General features: G+C 40.9%; 1 protein-coding gene across 6 annotated transcripts in view; it reads right to left on the reverse strand.

Annotated features, from left to right (window-relative positions):
* Shroom2 (shroom family member 2) overlaps window positions 1-18,046 on the reverse strand; it is a 158,109-nt gene that overhangs the window by 7,858 nt on the left and 132,205 nt on the right. For 3 of the 6 annotated variants that reach the window (XM_021187853.2, XM_021187850.2, XM_029534182.1), the window contains 3 exons: window positions 10,588-10,797; window positions 6,492-7,037; window positions 4,768-4,930 (listed from right to left, as the gene is read on the reverse strand). In XM_021187853.2, the coding sequence (XP_021043512.1) occupies window positions 4,768-4,930; window positions 6,492-7,037; window positions 10,588-10,679 (801 nt within the window). In that variant the 5' untranslated portion in view covers window positions 10,680-10,797. The remainder of the gene's footprint in view (window positions 1-4,767; window positions 4,931-6,491; window positions 7,038-10,587; window positions 10,798-18,046) is intronic. The other 3 variants (XM_021187851.2, XM_029534183.1, XM_029534184.1) reach the window with 1 other exon arrangement.

The raw sequence follows: 18,046 nt of genomic DNA on the forward strand, positions 1-18,046 counted from the left end.
ACTGGGGCATATAAAGTTTGCAAGACCAAGGGGCCTCTCTTCCCAATGATGGCCGACTAGGCCATCTTCTGCTACATATGCAGCTAGAGACACGAGCTGTGGGGGTACTGCTTAGTTCATATTGTTGTTCCACCTAATGAGTTGTCAAGATCCACTATGTGCACTCTCACAGGTATTGGGAACCTCTTCCCTCATCCCTCTCTCCTATAACCCTCATGGTTTTAGCAAAGTAGCTCTGGAATTCCCAGGTAGGGCTGCCCCATGGACACCCCCTGAAGAGTGGGTCAGAGGCTTGGATGACCACCCAGGGCTGACTGGAAAGTGTATGGCAGCTCTCCCATGCCTGACAGATCACAGAATAGGGAAAACTTGGGTGGGGTGTGGGTCTCTCCTCCCCCTTTTTCCCTGGGCCCCCTTTTTTAGTTCCCAACAGGAAGGTATAGGGGACTTTGGGGATAGCATTTGAAATGTAAATGAAGAAAATATCTAATAAAAGAAAAAAAAGAAAAGTGTAATGATCCACATGAATACACATGCCATACTGAAGCACCTTACTTTGTATGTTAACTTTAAAATTTATTAAAAAAAATAATTACACTAGAAAAAAAGAAAAGAAAAGAAAAGAAAAGAAAAGAAAAGAAAAGAAAAGAAAAGAAAAGAAAAGAAAAGAAAAGAAAAGAAAAGAACACAAAGTCTGTCTGTTAATCTCAATTGTCAACTTGACTGGACTTCACTTGTTAGCAAAGTCCTGAGGTACAGGTTATAATGTGTCCAGAAGGATGTTTTCAGAGACAATTAGGTCTTGGAGCTCAGACCTAATTAATGGTTTTAACTATCTACCATTTCAGAATTTGAAAAATCTATTGCAAAGTGGTGGAGCTGTGGAAAGTGGAGCCTGGTTGGAGGACTGACAGAGTGGACATGATCTGAGGTGCTGCATCTTGCTCTTCTTCTTGCTATTTTGTTCTGCATCCTAGCTGTGATGAGCTCAACAGCTCTGCTCCACCATGTCACACCTACTATGGGAGTATTTAGTCTATGAAACCATAATTAACAAGAAACTGTCCTTCTCTGAAGTTGTCTGTCAAGTATCTCATCACAAAAGGTAAAAGTAACATATGCAAATGACTGTCAGTGACATTCTAAGACATCTTTCAGTGTAATCTACTATCTTCAATCTATCCAGAATACAAATAAGTTACTATGGAAAATTATATGTACCATAAACCATTTCAAATTTCACTTTTTTTTTACAGTGCTGGTGATATAACTGTGGGCCTTATTGATCTTAGGCATGCATCACTAAATTATATAGACCTATTATTTTAACCATTGTAAGTGTGGTAATGTGGAATTTAGCACATTCATACTGCTATGCAGCCACCACCAGGCATTTGTTTCTAGAATCTTGTCTTCTTAAGACAGACCAGTAAACAATAACACTATAAGCCCGCCTGCGTGCTACACAAGCCACTTAAAGTAGTGGTTCTCATGCTATGGGTTATGACTCCTTTGGGGGGTAGAATAATTATTGTACAGGGTTTGCCTAAGACCATTGGGAAACACAGATATTTACATTATGATTCCTAACAGTAGCAAAATTATAGTTATGAAGTATCAATGAAAATAATTTTATGGTTGAGGGTCACCATAACATGAGGAACTGTATGAAGGGTTGTACCATTAGGAAGGTTGATAACTACTGATTGAAAGATTAAGTTTTATTTATTATTATTTTTATTTTTCTGTGTAGTTCTAGGAATGAAACCCAGGACCTCTTACATGTTAGGCATGTACTCTGTCACTGAGCTATATCCCTAACTTTAAAGCACTAATTTTGTTTCTAGTATTTTATTGTTACTGTTGTTGAGATAGTCTTTCTGTATAGTCCAGGGTGGCCTACAATTTATGGTCCTCCTGCTTCAACCTCAATGCTAGGATGATGGGTGTACCCTGACTTCATTGTATGTGTATATGATGTGCATGTATGTATGTGAAAGCCAGAGGTTGACATGAGTGTTGCTCTTGATTGTCATTTTATATTGAAGCAGGGTCTCTCACTTGAAACTAGACAATGATGAATTGGCTATTCTAGTTAGCCAGCTTGCTCTGTGGCGTCGCTGTCTTTGTCTCCTAAGCACTGGAATTTCAGGCAGACTGCCACATTCATTATATATTTATGTGTGTTCTGAATTCCAATATTCATGCTTCCATAGCAAGCATTTTACCCAAGAGCCATCTCTCTAGCCATCAAGCATTGATTTTCAAAGAGCAAAAGTAAAATAAAACGTTGAGTTGGATATAGTTGTTCATGCCTGTCTAACACTGAGGTGGTTGATGGAGGAAGACTATAAGAGATTTAGACCAGCCTGGGCTACATATAAAGTACCAGGTCAGACAAGGCTATATAGGAAGAGTCTCTCTCAAAAACTAAAGTAAATATAACAAATACAAATGTGTACAGCACACACAAAGAACATCACCCCTCATGCACACACACTTTTTTTTGTTTTAATTAAAAGGAAGATTGGGATGCAGTTTATGGGTAGAGTACTTTCATCCCAAAAGTGGGGTGGATGAACCTCCAAATTAATCTTTACTATCTAAAAATATAGTCTGGCCGGGCGTGGTGGTGCACGCCTTTAATCCCAGCACTTGGGAGGCATAGGCAGGCGGATTTCTGAGTTCGAGGCCAGCCTGGTCTACAAAGTGAGTTCCAGGACAGCCAGGGCTACACAGAGAAACCCTGTCTCAAAAACCAAAACCAACCAAACAAAAAACTGTAAGTCTGGCTGAGTGTGTTGTTGCAGGTATGTAATCTCAGAACCCAGGAGGCTGAAGCAGGAGGACAAAAAGTTAGAGGCCAGCCTGGACTCCATAACAAGTTATAGGTCAGTCTGAGCTATACAACATGAGTCCAAAATAAATAAATAAAATATAATAAAAAGAAGTGCAAACTTTGATTCCCTTAAACCCAAAGTAGTCGCTTCTAGTGACACAGTATCCTAGCTCCTGGTGCCTCTCAGAGCAAATACAGACACTATACAGACAAAGAGGGGTGAGATCACTTTTTAAATTGTTTTTTGGGGGTGGCATTTCTGAGATGGACTTGCTATGTAGCTCTGATGGTGTATAAGCTGGCTATGTATCTCAGACTCACCCTGAACTTGTGCTAACCCTCTTCCCTCTTCCTTCTGAATGCTCGGATTATAGATATGTGCAACCATACCTTGATTTTAAAATAATTTGATATACTTTGTAGGGTAGAGTGTTAGAGAAAGAACCCACGGCCTAATACAAGCAGGCCTAATACATTCTCCCAATGGGCTATGTCCTTGGTCAGGGTATGCACTTCTAAATGCATTGTAATATGAAATAACAAGGCGTAACTGTAAGGAAAATATATGTACAGTGTGGCCTAAATTAAAATGCTTCAAATTCTGTGACTTGTTCTATGAGGACAAAAACTGAAGATGTTGTTTTTAAAAATATGACCATGTAACTAGAATAAAATACATAATAATTTAATTTAAAGTCTCTTGAGAGACCAAACACCCATCTCCATATTTAATTCCCAGAATCCACTGAAATGATGTTTTTAATATATAAATAGTTCATGGTATTCCCTCCCTAACATTTCTAAGGTAATTAAGATCAATCTATGCTATCTTTCAAATTACTGGGTTGACAGCAATAGAGATAACACCATCCTTGCAGTGACTGCCATGGGTGCCACATAAGGTGATCCTGAATTAATCTCCAACCTTCTTTCCTAGTTCACAAAGCTGAAGCCTTATCTTCTGCTGCTTCTCCCCAAGACCACCAAGCTCTTCCCATAGGGCATCTACACCTGCTTCACTTTTCCCTCACACAGCACTCATTTCTGGGGCTTGAGCTCTGGCACTGATCTGGGTCTCTACAATCAGGCATTTCTCTCTCTATTCATTCACCCTGTTCCAACTCTCTGATACCTGATGTAGAATAACAATGGTTTGCAAACTTTCCCCATTAGGGGCTAGAGAGGAGCTATTTTACTCCTTGTCAGTGACAGTCAATATGTAAACAAATGGATGTGGCTATGTTTCAATAAAACCTATTTCCAAAAGTAGGCAGAATGGTAAGGTTTACCAAGCCTATGTTAGACATCTTTTTGTTGTTGTTGTTGTTGGTGGTGGTGGTATTGTTGGTGGTGGCCTTGCATAATTCCTGAGAACATAGGGACCCTTACAGAGAGCTCTTTTCTCTAGTCTGCCTACAGTTGGATCCTCAAAGGTTTTGTAGAAGGCTTAGAACACAATTAAGCATGAACAGCTTATTCATGCCAATGTCTTCCATGAAAAGCAAGCACAAATGCCCTCAGAGATGCTGTGGAAGGTCTCTGCTGAGGTGAGTGGTCCTACTACCTTTCAATGGCCCAACATATAATTTTGAGGGAAGGGTTACTTTATTTTATTTTATTTTTTGAAGAAGGATTTCACTGTGATGCCCAGGCTGGCTTTGAACTTACCCCGCAGCATAAACTGACTGCCTCAGTCTCCTGCCTCACTGTCTTGGTCTCTTGCCTCAGCCTTCTCAGTGCTGGGATTACAGGCATTAGATACCATGCTCAGAAGGCAAGGGATTTTGTTTGTATAAAGGCAGATCTTGCAATTTCTCCCAGGCTGGTCCAGAACTTCTGGCCTTAAATGATTCTCTTGCCTCAGCTACCTTAATAGCTGTGAGTTGGAGCTACTGAGCTGACATCAGACTTGTACTTCTCTTTCTTACCTTCTTAACAGAAAGGTCATGATCCAAGTCACCTGCTGAATACTCTTCAGGTTCCTGCAGGTCCTTCATCTTGATAAGCAGTTCTGCTTTGGGGGCTGATGTGCTGTAATAGGTAGAATTGGTGGCCAAGGACACAACCCCTGGCATACCTGGGTCCTGTTTCCTGGGTGAAGAGGCCAAAATTGTAATCAGCTGTGACACATGCACACTCTTTGAACCTAGTACCTAGGTTGTAACAAACACTGAGAGAAGGATAAGAACCAAGGAAATGAGAAAAGAATGCTAAGGCCAAAATGTTTTCAAAATCAAAATAAAAAACCTTTTTCTACTAATACTCAAAAGATTCACAGACTGTTATTCATTTCTGCCATTGTTTTTCAATAGTAAGTTAGAAACTGTGGACCTTGCCATTTTGGGCAAGTACTCTCATACCTAGCTATATCCCCAATTCAGGCTATAGGGTTTTAATTTTTAAAAACGTGTATGTGTGTGTGTGTGTGTGTGTGCGCGCGCGCGCATGCTCATGCTTATGCATATTTTGGGCTATCCTATGCTCTGCTGAATCTTGAAAACAACCTCTGGGTTCCATATACTAGATACCAACTGCATGCCCCCAGATATAGCAAAGAAAAATGTCTTTAGACACTGTCACATGGTCACATGTCTTCTGTAGAAGCAAAATTGTTTTTTTTATCCCATCAGTGATTTGTATTACATTCAAGGCCATACACATTTGAGGTAAATACATTATCTCTGAGTTGCATCCTCAGCCCCTAGGTAACTGAAATTTAAACACACAAAAAACATCTCTAATGAAAGAAAATGCTGTTCAACTATAGGCAGACTTTGTAATGTGCTTCAAAAGTAGGTGAAAGGCAGGTAGACAAAAAGAGATACAGATTAAATATATGTAAAGATTACATGATAGCTGTATAGACCAACCTAAGATAATTAGCCAAGTGTGGTAGCACATACGTGCAACATCAGCTCTTAGGAATCTAAGGCAGGAAGTTTTTTGAGTTCAAAGCCAGTGCAGTTAACTTGTCTCAAAACAAAATAAAATGGGTGTGACTTGTAACTTAGTGATGACAAATGTACTTAGTATATAAGAGGACCTAAATTGTATTTCAACATTATCAAGAAGGGTGTGGGAGGGAGATAGCCAGGTATGGTGGTAGATCCTATAAATCTAGCATTCAGGAAGCTGAGGTAGCAGGATCAAGTTTAAGGGAGCCCAAGCTTCTTAGAGGGACTCTACTTCAAAAACAAATGGATGGACAGGCACATCATATGCATATTAAATACAGAGATTAGATGATGGACACAAGACAGGTGATGGGATGGACAGTTAGCTTCATATCAGTAGATGGGCTGTTTCATACATTATAAGATCTTTAGTACTGTCTTTCCACTAGATGGCAGAAGTGCCCCATTCTCCAGAGTGATAGACAAAACTGGAGAGGATTTGTGGGTACTACCATAATCGTGTCAGCTGTAAGTTAAGGACATTTGCTGCAGTGGGCATCATCTTGCCTCTTCTAGATCCAGGTATGGTAATTTTAAACCTTACCAAACAGTGCTAAGGTTGAAGACTCCAAGGAAAACCATCACCTGTCCTCAGACGCAATCATGAATATAGATACACCCAAGTCCCTTCTTTCACTTCTAAGCCTATGAGATAGGGACTGAGAAACAAGCAGCTATGGTGTGTGCCATCTACTTACTTGTCCTCTGTGACTCTGGGTAAGGGGACTTTGGGGAGCAGCTTTCTCCGCTGCTGAGCTTCCTCTAGGAGGTACTCATCTTTGGGAAAAATTCCCTCCATCAGATCCATGGTAGTTTTGATCTTCACACTGGGGTCCAGGATGTCAGCCAAAGACTTGTCCTTTCCCACAATCTCCCTGGCTAATTCTTCAGACTTCAAGTCATCCATGGTCTTCTCCTTGGCCTTCCCATAGTTGAGGGAGGGAGGGGAGGAACAGCTATCTCTGACAGGAGGTGCAGGGGTGCTGGGTGGCCGGGGCTCTGGAGGGCGAGCTCTATGAGGGGTTTCCACCTCCTGTCGTGTGTACACACAGAAGCGGGAGTAGCACTGCTCTGATGTACTCAGTGTCTTGATCTGGTCCCTCTCCAGCCCACTGGGCAGTGGGGGCAGCTCGGCTGGGCATGCGAGACTTTGACGGCTCTCCTTCTCAGGCTGGCTTTCTGAGTGCACGATTTTTATGGGCACCATCTTCACAGTGGTGTTGTTGTCCATCACCCGCTCGATTCTGCAAAGACAAGGGCTGTCCTCTGAAATCTGGACATGTACAGATTTCCACCCATGACCCACACAGGGATCCCAACACAAAGAGCCACTGTCAACCAGCGAAATAGAAAGATGGCAGAGGATGGAAAGTGTCCTCATCTGACCCCTCATGGTCTCTGGATGCCTAGCTGTCCAACTCAAACTCTGCCACACACCTGGACAAAGAGATCCTGAATGACATAAGACCTGTTTAATACTCACTTTTGTTTTCTTATGAAAATAGCATTGAACTCTCAAAGGGCTTGCACTGGGAAGATAAATGATCTATCGCATGAGCTATGGCTACTATTCTCTTTGATTTCTTGTTTTTATTCTGAGGGCAATACAAATGCACCAAGAACCATTTATTAATTCTCCTTTTGTAGGAAAAATCATCACTGGACAGAATTACCACAAACCTAAAAGTAGGCTGTTGCATATCAGCAGGTACCTGGGTGTTCCTCCTTGTCCCTAAAATACATATCGAGAGTTGCTGTGTTTAGAATTATTGCTGAGCACCTCCACCCATGGGTTCCACTCTGGGGCTTTGTCATGTGTTCCATGTGTCTCCCACATATTGGTACCTAAAGCCACCCTGTGAGGGATACCATGCAGTATACTGAGAACTTACTTGTTCTGTATTAGTCTCAGTGACTCACCCAGGGCAAACATAGTTTAAAAACTACAAGTTTCTAGCTAGGCATAGTAACTCATGCCTATAATCCTAGCACTAGGGAAGCTGAGGCAGGAGGATTGCTGAATTTCTGGCCAATCTGTCATAAATAGCAAACCAAGTCAAAGAAGGGGGGAGGGGGAGGGGGCACCAGCCAGTATTCACTGGGACAAAAAGTCATTTCCTAGACTCACATCAGTCTTGAACCCCAGTGTAAGACATTGTTTCACCATGAAGCCCATTGTGCTCACTGTAGTTCTAGTGACTTGAGAAGCTAGAGCACCCTAAGGTGACTAGCATGAGAAAATGTTATACAGTTTGTCTACCACACACATCATCTTATTGCTTTTCCTACTGGTATGGAAAAAAAACATGTATATGTATCCAAATTCTTAGGCTGATTTTTTTGTTTGTTTGTTTAGAGACAGGCTCTCACTATGTAGACCAAGCTCATACAGATCTGTCAGCCTTTCTTCCAGATGTCCTGAAAATTGAGCCTCATGAATAGTATTAGTGTCTTTATTAAAGAATAGTAGAGAACTTCTTGCCTCCTCTACCATGTGAGCACACGAGAAGGTGTCATCTATGAAGCACTTTTCTGAATCTGCCACACCTTCTTGACCTTGGTCTTCTATTCTCTAGAAACAGGAAGGAGCAAGCCATGTCTGTTGTTTCTAAGATACTTAGCCTGTGGCGTTCTATTAAAGTAGAAACTACCAGACTAGAGCTTTTATCTCCAGATCCCTAACAGTGCTACCTTTTGAAAGATATAACTAAATGGTATTATTTAAGACACAAAACACAGCTGAGGCACACACATAAAGCTGTGGATTCAACACAGTCACTGGAGACTGTGCTGGTTGGTATTTTTGTTAACATCACACAAGCTAGAGTCCGCTGGGAAGAGGGAACCTCAACTGGAAAATGCCTCCATCAGATTGGCATAAGTCTAGAGCATTTTCGTGATTAATGATTGATGTGGGGGCCCCTCCCACTTTGGCAGGAGGTCCTGGGTTGTATAAAAAAGCATGCTGAGTACACCGTGGGGAGCAAGCCAATAGTAGTGGTTCTCCTTTCAAGGTCTCTTGCTTCAGTTTCTGCTCTGACTTCCTTTAATGGTGAACTGTAAGCTGTGAGAGGAAAGTGACCCTTTCATCCCCAAGTTGCTATTGGTCATGGTGCATATCATAGCAGTAGGAACCTAACTAAGACAGAGATGCAATAACAACATAACTGATGTCCTTTCTAAACTTAATCTTTATTGTTTGAAAATTTCATACATACTTATGTTTTCATCAAATCCACCCCACATTCCTCAACTATTCCTTCTCAATTTTATGTTTTGTTTTGTCTTTTAAAACCACTGAGTTCATTTAGTGCTGTTAGTTTGTGCAGAAATGCAGGACTATCTATTGGAGCATGGGGAACCTTTCAGGGGCCACATCTTGAAAGAAAACTGACTCTCCCTCTCCCAGTAGCCACTGATTGCCAACAGCTTCTAAGATAGGGGATGGGACTTTGTGCTTTGTATGGCTTGATCTTGTGCATGCAGTCAAAGGCACTGTGAGCTCACATGCACAACTGCCCTGTCCTGTCTGGAAATCAGTTTCACTATAGTCATTTACTACCTCCGCTACTCCCACAATGATCAATGAACTTTGGGAAGAGGAGGTGTGTAATACTGATGTTGCATTTAGGGTTGAAAACTTAGAAGTTTCATATTTTCTGCACGTTTAAAAGTTGTAGATCACTGTGCTAATTGATATCTATTACAAAAGAAACTTTTCTGATGAGGGTTAAGAGATGCACCAATCTATGGGCATAAAGACACGTACTTAAGGGAGGGTTTAATGCTATATCCACATAGTAGAATGATAGTAGTTAGTTCTCTCTTATAATAAGTCTATGCACTGTTAACAGTAGGAGACATTAAGTTCTGTTTTATGAAACAGGTCTTAAAACCTCCCTTAAAATTTCTGTCACTATTTCATGAGTAGGCATATCTTATCAGTTCATTATTATAATTCCCAGAGTTCAAAGCTAAGTAAGGCTGTTAATTACTCCCCCAGTATCATCCATAACACCTTCTTGTACTATGGCTAGCTAGTGGGAATGAAGCTTTAATGTCATTACCAACTTCTTTTCTCCATGTTTTATGACTCAAGTATGTGGTGTCTACTACAATAGGCAATAGGCATGAAGTTCTGGAAGGTAATCAAGAGCAATGACAATAACCTATTATGGTTAGGGTCTATGTATGAGACCTCACTGACCAATAACTTGAAAAGAGGTAACCCACGGCACTTGGCCTTTTATCTGGGTTATTCCAGAGTTTAAAGGGGTTAAGCTGAGAAGCTAAGGATATAGTTCCTTGAGTCCTTGGCTATCTTAGCACTTTGGAGGTTAGAGGCAATAGGATAAGGAGTTCAAAGAAAGGTTAGATTACATAGATAGCCTAGGCTACATAGTGGGTTCAAGACCAACCCAGATTATACATCAAGAGCCTGTCTCAAAAAATAAAAACTAAAAGAGTGAAAGGGTATTTTAAAGACTATGAAAATACTGGATATTACTCAACTTTACTTAAAGATCTTATACTTAGGCTAAACCTGATTTTGATCATTGGCAAAACAAGCATAGTTGGCATGTATCAGAGAGTAAGGCAAATGAAATGCATTAAGTTCAAAGGGGATCCTGATGTCACTAAATCACAACTGGTCAATTGAGCTGTGACTCATCCTCCACACAATTTTCCATGACTAAGTTTTACCCCAGTGCTTGAAGCTGCAGCAATGTTCCAGCAACAAACACTTGAAGCCTGCATGGGATAAATACATAGCATGCTGTCATAAGATAATACCTTGCTGAGCTGTCTTCATGGATAAGCAGGGGAGGTTTATCTGTCAGCTTCTGTGGGGCAAACTGAGGCGAAGGGGAGCGTGAAGTTTCCATGGCTGATGTCTGTAGGCGTTGACACTTGGAAGAGAGCTGGGTTTCTGGGTGAGGGAAAGTTGTGTCTTCATTCACATGCTGGCTGTCTTGCGGCTGGGCACTGCTGAGCACAGAGGAGCTGTGAGAGAGGGACAGTCGAATCACATATATACATCCACAGATTCAGTAAATGATGTTAGTAAGGACTTGTGAAGCCACAGGTGAAGATGTGCTGTCTAGGCCCTAGTACTTCCTGGGCTCAAGATTAGGCAATGAAGGCCACTTTAGGGTACAGGGCCATGCTCATTAGCCACAAAGTGTGTTTCTGAGCAGGCAGGGGGTGAAGGGGGATCCTGGACTTGGGGTCCTGAATCACCAGTGTGTACTTCTCTGAGTATGTATACTCAAAGTAGAGTCCCAAATTAGTACAGGCTCCACAGATTAGATTAGAGCTCCACAGGGGGGAGCTCTGGGTCTTCCTGGGAGTGAGACAATTCAGGCAATAAGGGATTGGCCTTTGAATTCTGTTTCAGTAGGTCCTGCAGTGTTCTCAGACTAACTTCCTAAAGACGATGGAATAAAAATTAGGCACAAATTCCAATTAGGATCTTTTCTCTTGGATTATTTTAAGGACGACATATTTTTTTGACATCTGTGCTCACTGCCACTTGTGATCTGTAACACATGTTAAATGTTAGGCTATATGTGAAACAGGTTATATAAGGAATATATGAGGCATTAATGACACATATACACAAATCTGGTATAGACAGACAGACACACACACAGATTTTATTTATATATATATATATATATATATATATATATATATATATATATATATATATATATATATCCCAAAAGAAATACCCTCTCTTAAAAAGAAAAATCATGTTTTTGTAAAAATTGTCAAATCCACATATATTTGGCATATGGGAAATGCTCATATACACAGAGATAGGCCTTTCTAAGAGGTGCCATGAATCAATTGAGTCATAAAAACCTTAAAATTAGACTTGCAAAATGAGAAAGACAACTGTTTATTGGAAGCAGCTATGACTTACAGAGTTTTCCCTTATACTAGCATATCACATGAACATGCACATATACACATAGGCCTGCCCATGATACACATATCCAGCTGGTCTGGATGTATGATTGTCTATGCCATTATTAAGGCCTATGGGTTGACCACTAGCAAACTTACAATAACTCAGAGTGCAGTGCCTCTGCCAACATACCACCCCAAACAAAGCCCAAGGAGAAAAACAAACCTCTGATTTAAGGAAAAGAGCAATTCTCAGTCTAAAATTGACTTCTGGGCTGGTCATGGTGTTTCATATAATCCCTGTATTTGGAAGGCCAAAGCAAAAGGAATGCATCTACTTAAAAGCCAGCCTAGGCTACAATGTGAGTTGTTTAAAAAACAATCAGTTGATTTTTGAGGGATAGAGTATATAGCTCAGTGGTTGAATGCTCGCCCAATATGTCAAAGCCCTAAGTTTGACTCAGAGGTTGGTTGGTGGGAGTGGGGGTAGGGGTAGGAGTATACTACCAAGAAAACATCGCTATTGACTCAGACAAGGGCAGCGCATATATAAGTAGCATTGAGAGGATATATCCTAGTCACTGAGAAGAGGAACCCATCCCTGTTTCATACCTAGAATACTTGAGGTTCTGCACTTGTTACAACCTGCACGTGATGTATAATATCAGTGTTACAGGTGGGATCTGCAGGGCTATCATGTCAGTGCCCTGCCTTGTGGATAACCCTGTTGTGTCCTGGGGAAATAGGAGGGGAAGGTCCCTTCCTGGGTTAACATATTCCAGAACAGAGCAGAACCAATGCCTCTCTGCTGCCCTGTATCCCTGCAAATAGAAGTAGTTAAACTCCACTAGCAATGAAGCTAGAAACTGATATCCTAAAGACACAGCAGCAATAAAGGCTCAGAGGAAATTATTTCCTCTGGCAGAGAAGATGAAATCTCTGGCCTGTGCAGAGATTTAACATTCCTAGACAGGTTATTGACCTAGCTAAGGAACCATCCCTCAAGAGGGTGGGTTCATCTTCAAATCGTGCTAAAAATGATAGAAAGAATAGCTTTCTAATTAGATAATATACTTTTGCTTCCCTGAATTCCTGCTCCCCACTGTGGTCCCTACAAGCTGGCATGAGATTCTGCAGTGTCTGCCTGACTTAGAAAGTTTTAACTTTTTCTTTTGCTGTTTGTCTTTTCTTTTCAATGCTGGACAAAGCCTAAATATACTTTCTCTAATACTTTTGACTTTTTCATTATTTTTAGGCAGATACCAACCTTTAAGCTACATCCCACCCCTCTTTTCATTCTTTCTATAAAGCTCTGTTCCCCACCACATGGTTGACCTCCATACCTGGCTTAATTCAATCAGCGTGGATTTTTCTTTCTCTCCTCCATTCTCTCCCTTCTGCAGAGCTGCTTAAGTTTACAGTTTGCCTACCCTAGGGTTCTTTTAAACTCTAATGAAATTGTCCTCAAGCTTCTTAATTCTTTTATTATAAGGGGACCCCAATTTCCCTGATATCACCAAGAAAAAATAACAACTTGGGTTCTCATGAGCCATTTAGGAGGCCAGGCATGCTTATGTTATTGCTCAGGAGATTAAAGACTGCTTAGAAAACAAACTTCAACAACACTACTAAACTTACCAGAGCAAGAAGACAAGACTCAAAGAAGTGCCGTTTTCTATTTGTAGTATACAGACATTTACAGAAGCTTCTAGTTTGAAGTTTCACCAAAGTATCTTAAGCAGAATAGTGGATAGTTTAGGGAACAATACCTAGTTTAACAGCTGTTTTTGTTGCAAAACTCCTATTAGTGCCGCTCCTAGCCATAAAGCTTAGTTTTTTCTGAACTTTCACCTGAATCAGTATACAAACACCATCATTCATTATATATAATATATATGGAAAATGAATTGATTATAAATTCAGGGCAAAAGAAATTCTCAATATGTCTCTGCCTTGCTCATAACACTATCCTAATTTATATAAAGAGGAAACAAAGGACAAGAAATATGCACATGTAGATTGAGCTGTGTGGTACCAGTTATGGGAACTGGGAGATAAACCAGGGCTTTAGGTAAAGGTCATTTTGATTCTCAGCAAGGTATTTCCTCCAGGGATCCTAATTTCTAGGACCCCATTTTAGGACATTAGATTGCTGTCAAACTGAGGATGCATTCTGAGAAGAGCAAGTCATGTGTTAGCTGTCAACTGTGTCATTTCAAAAAAGTTGGAATATACATGAACTGCCTACCCTGCAGTTCCTGAAATGTAGTAGCCATGCTCCCAGTCAAAAGATCCTAGTAATTAGTATAATTTGATAAATAGTCACTGTATTATATAACCAGAACCAAATGAACTCCAATTTGTTGCTAAAATCTATGCATTATTAGTCACCCACATTAGTCACTCACAATTGTCCTTCTCTTTTTCTCTTGGTCCTTTTCCAGCTCAAGTTTTCAGAATCAACATTATAAAATCACCAACTAATTTGAACTGTCACAGTTTGTAAGAATCTAGTAGCTGGGCGTGGTGGTGCACGCCTTTAATCCCAGCACTTGGGAGGCACAGGAAGGCGGGTTTCTGAGTTTGAGGCCAGCCTCGTCTACAGAGTGAGTTCCAGGACAGCCAGGGCTATACAGAGAAACCCTGTGTCGAAAAACCAAAAAAGAAAAAAAATCTAGTAAATCAGGTCACAAATATACACAATAAAAAAGGACTAAAATGTAGCAATTTGGAGTTCTGTCAAAACCAAATTCAAATCTATGTTTTTAATGGTATCCAAGAGATATATAATACACACAGAGTCTAGTATGGCATATTTGTGATATGTTTGAATGTAGGCATATTTATAAACAGATGTAAACTTTATATGCTATATATGCCATCTGTGCAGATATGTAAATGTACATGTGTGCCAGTGGTGTATGTATGGCATATGTGTATGGGTGCTGTGCTATGCATCCTTACTGTGTTGTATGTTATACATGTATATGTGTGGCTGTGTATATGTGGCTATGTCATGTACATATATCCCATATCACTCTACTTGTTTGTTTGTCTGGATCTGCCATCCATTTGTGCATATATTCTTCTGTCTAGACCTACTTCTATGGCCCTCACAGTCTCACTCCTCATTTTTGCAGCTACACTCCACCTTGAAGCTTAACCCAAGCCTGTGAATTCTACAGCTTGACTCACAGCAAACCTTCAACCGAGCTCATCATAATATACTCATTCCCACAGAGACTCAATGCTGATTAAGATACTTGGCAAATCTCTGCTAATGAAACTGATGACATACTTTGTGCTGGCATCATAGAAAGGTACAAATGTGTCTGTTCTGGTATAGCATGTTCACAACACCAATGGGGGAAAACAGGCAAAAGTTCTAGAAATCTTATTAACTTCACTATTATTTAAATTGACATATCGGGTCCTGCTCTGGAGACAAGCGACCTCAGACCTCATAGGGAAGTTTCTGCATATGAGGAATGGCTGTTTTACTTCCAGACTCCATCTGCTCACTACAGCAGCTGAGGAATCTGGGTTCAATGCTCTCAGTTTCTCTTCTCTGCTCCCTATAGTCATATCATGGGCATACCTGTCTTCTTACTACATGGGTCCTTAGACATGCCAGCCCTATTACAATCTTCATGTCCCACCCTAGCATGGGACTCTAAAGTGACCTTATAGTTCATTTCTAGTCAGCCTGTGCACAAAGCATCTCCACAGGAGACCTATAACCTGTTTTCTTCAGTGTCTAAAAGGTAACCAATTAGATATATAAATACACTTGTTGCTGTCACTCACTTTTAGTCAATGTGAAGAATGTTATACACAGAGGGGTGGTAGGTACTTTTTCAAGATGCAAACAGCTAAGTCTTTAGTGAAATAACTTTATGTATGGACAATCTAAATAAACATTTGTTTTACTGCTCTATCGTCACTAATTAATTCACCACTGTTTGCTAATGGAGTTAATAATCACCTCTATAAAGGATGATGGGGAAACTGTCCAATTCTTTTAGATGTGTTAATAAGCAAACACTATAGAGTCTTTTCCATCCATTTTTGGCTTTTGGTGTCAATGACAGGAACAGGACTCTGATTCATAGTCAGTTATTGTTCTATCAATGGCATAGTGTATGAGGCCTTAGTAAAATATGAGTCTCATGTATCCTAGGGATTTTGATGGCAGATACTTCAAATCATGATCCATGGTATAACCAGCCTTGTGTTATCCAACCAGTAAACAAACCTGAGAATGCTTTATATCCTTTCAGATACATGGTCACCACAGGCTATACTGTGTCACATAGGTGTGCATTACTCACTTTTCTTGTTACTGTAATAAAATATCCAATAAAACATGGAAAGAAAGCTTTCTTTGGACTCCTGGTTTCGGAGGCATTTCAGTCCATTATTATGCCCTGATTCTGAGGGAAACCCAGGAGAGTTCAAGAACTGTAGAGTCCAATGCAATCGTGCAGAAGAGTCTTTTTATTTTCGAGTCAGATTCAGATCGCAGACCTTCCCGCAGCGTTGGACAGGAGTACAACCATGAGCTTGGAAGACTTGATGCTTATATACAGCATAGTTAGATATTCTTTGAATACTTAGGGGGAGGCGGATGAGGCAAGTCATATTTCAAACACAATACCATTTGACAGGGCGGAATTCCGAGGCTGAGAGGGGGATACTTCTGACCTAAGGAGTGTCTATATGGGGGATATCAGGAACTAGTTTTATGACCGGCCATAACTGTCTGTGGCCTCTGATCACCTCTCTTACATGATTCAAATGTGGGACCCTAACCTCCTTTTCCAAGGACAGGCACCAGCTGCACCTGGAAGTGCCCAGGCAGTTATCAGGGAGAGTGCTAACCTAGGTGTCACAGAGGTGAGGGAGGCTGTCAGTCATCCATCTTACTCAAGCTGGTACCTATGGCTCCTCAGGTTCTCTTGGAGTGGCCAGGAAGATGGAGGAAGCTTTGAGCTTGTAGTAGGAAGGAGTGGGGGTGGAGGAAGGGGGAACTTCTGCAAGAAAATGCAGAAGCAAGCTGCCTGTGCACTTCACCATCATAGCTGAAGATGACACGGTAAAGTAGTTCGATGACAGTGGGAACGTATGATGGAGCCTTTTCATATCTTAGTGGAACAGAAGCAGAGAAAGTGGGCCAGAATAAGGATAAGGGGCAGCAATAATCTTCAAAGGCTCATCACTAATTCTACCTGCTAGGCTCCACAACCATCAAAATTGTGCTATGAGCAGTGATTGAACATTCAAACCACGAGCCTATAGGAGATGTGTCAAATTCAAACCATAGCTGGGAAGCTGTAAGTATCGAAGCACAGAGATCCCACAGCATAATAGGAGGATTTGGGTGGAATTCCTCTGAGCCATGCATGTAAGACACATGCAACAACAGATGGTCTGTAGGTGAACAGAACCATCCATTGCTCTCCATGACAAAATCACCATACCACTGCTAAGACACAAATCACACAACTTAGGCAGAATCTAAAAAATTCAGGCAGAACAGCCTTGTCTTCTGAATTAGGAAGGACATTCCCCCAAGAGGCCAAGCCAGCCACTCAGTGATATATAAACATCAAGGCTACCAATAGAACTCTGGGCTATGACAGAACAAACTTTCAACAGATGATAACACTGAGTGTGGTAGTTTGAATGAGAATGCCCTCGTTGAAGAGGGTGTGTCACTAGGGGCAAGCTTTGAGGTTTCAAAAGACATGTGCCATTCCCAGTGTGCTCTCTCTTTGCTTCCTAATTGCAGAAGAAGATGTGAGCTCTGAGATATTCCTGCTGCTATGCTTATGTTTCACTAACATGGACTCTAACCCCCCGAAACCATAATTAAATTCTTCCTTTAATAGGTTGCCTTGGTCATGGTGTTTTGGTACAACAATAGAAAAGTAACTAAGACACTGGAGATATTTTCTCCTTTCATTAAAGCATGATGCAAACTGGTAACATGCCTTACACATCTCTATAATCCACAGTATACTGTCATGAATAGCAATATACGCTGAAGAGTTGGCTCAGTGACTAAGGCATTTGCAGTGTAAGTGTTGAGAACCAGTAATTCCATTGCTTCCATGTTGGGACGGGAGGTAGAGAACAGGAGAATTCCTAAGTTTGTATGTCAGTTGCCTGGTATGTGCAACACTGAAACAATACGAGTTCCTATTTACAACAAGGAGGTGAGGACTATTATCTAAGGCTGTCTTGTGACCTTTACATATGTGATGTGGCATATACTTCTATTATAAACACATACCCTCTATCTACACACACACACACACACACACACACACACACAGAG

The sequence above is a fragment of the Mus pahari genome, chromosome X (genome assembly GCF_900095145.1).
Source record: "Mus pahari chromosome X, PAHARI_EIJ_v1.1, whole genome shotgun sequence".
Taxonomy (NCBI): domain Eukaryota; kingdom Metazoa; phylum Chordata; class Mammalia; order Rodentia; family Muridae; genus Mus; species Mus pahari.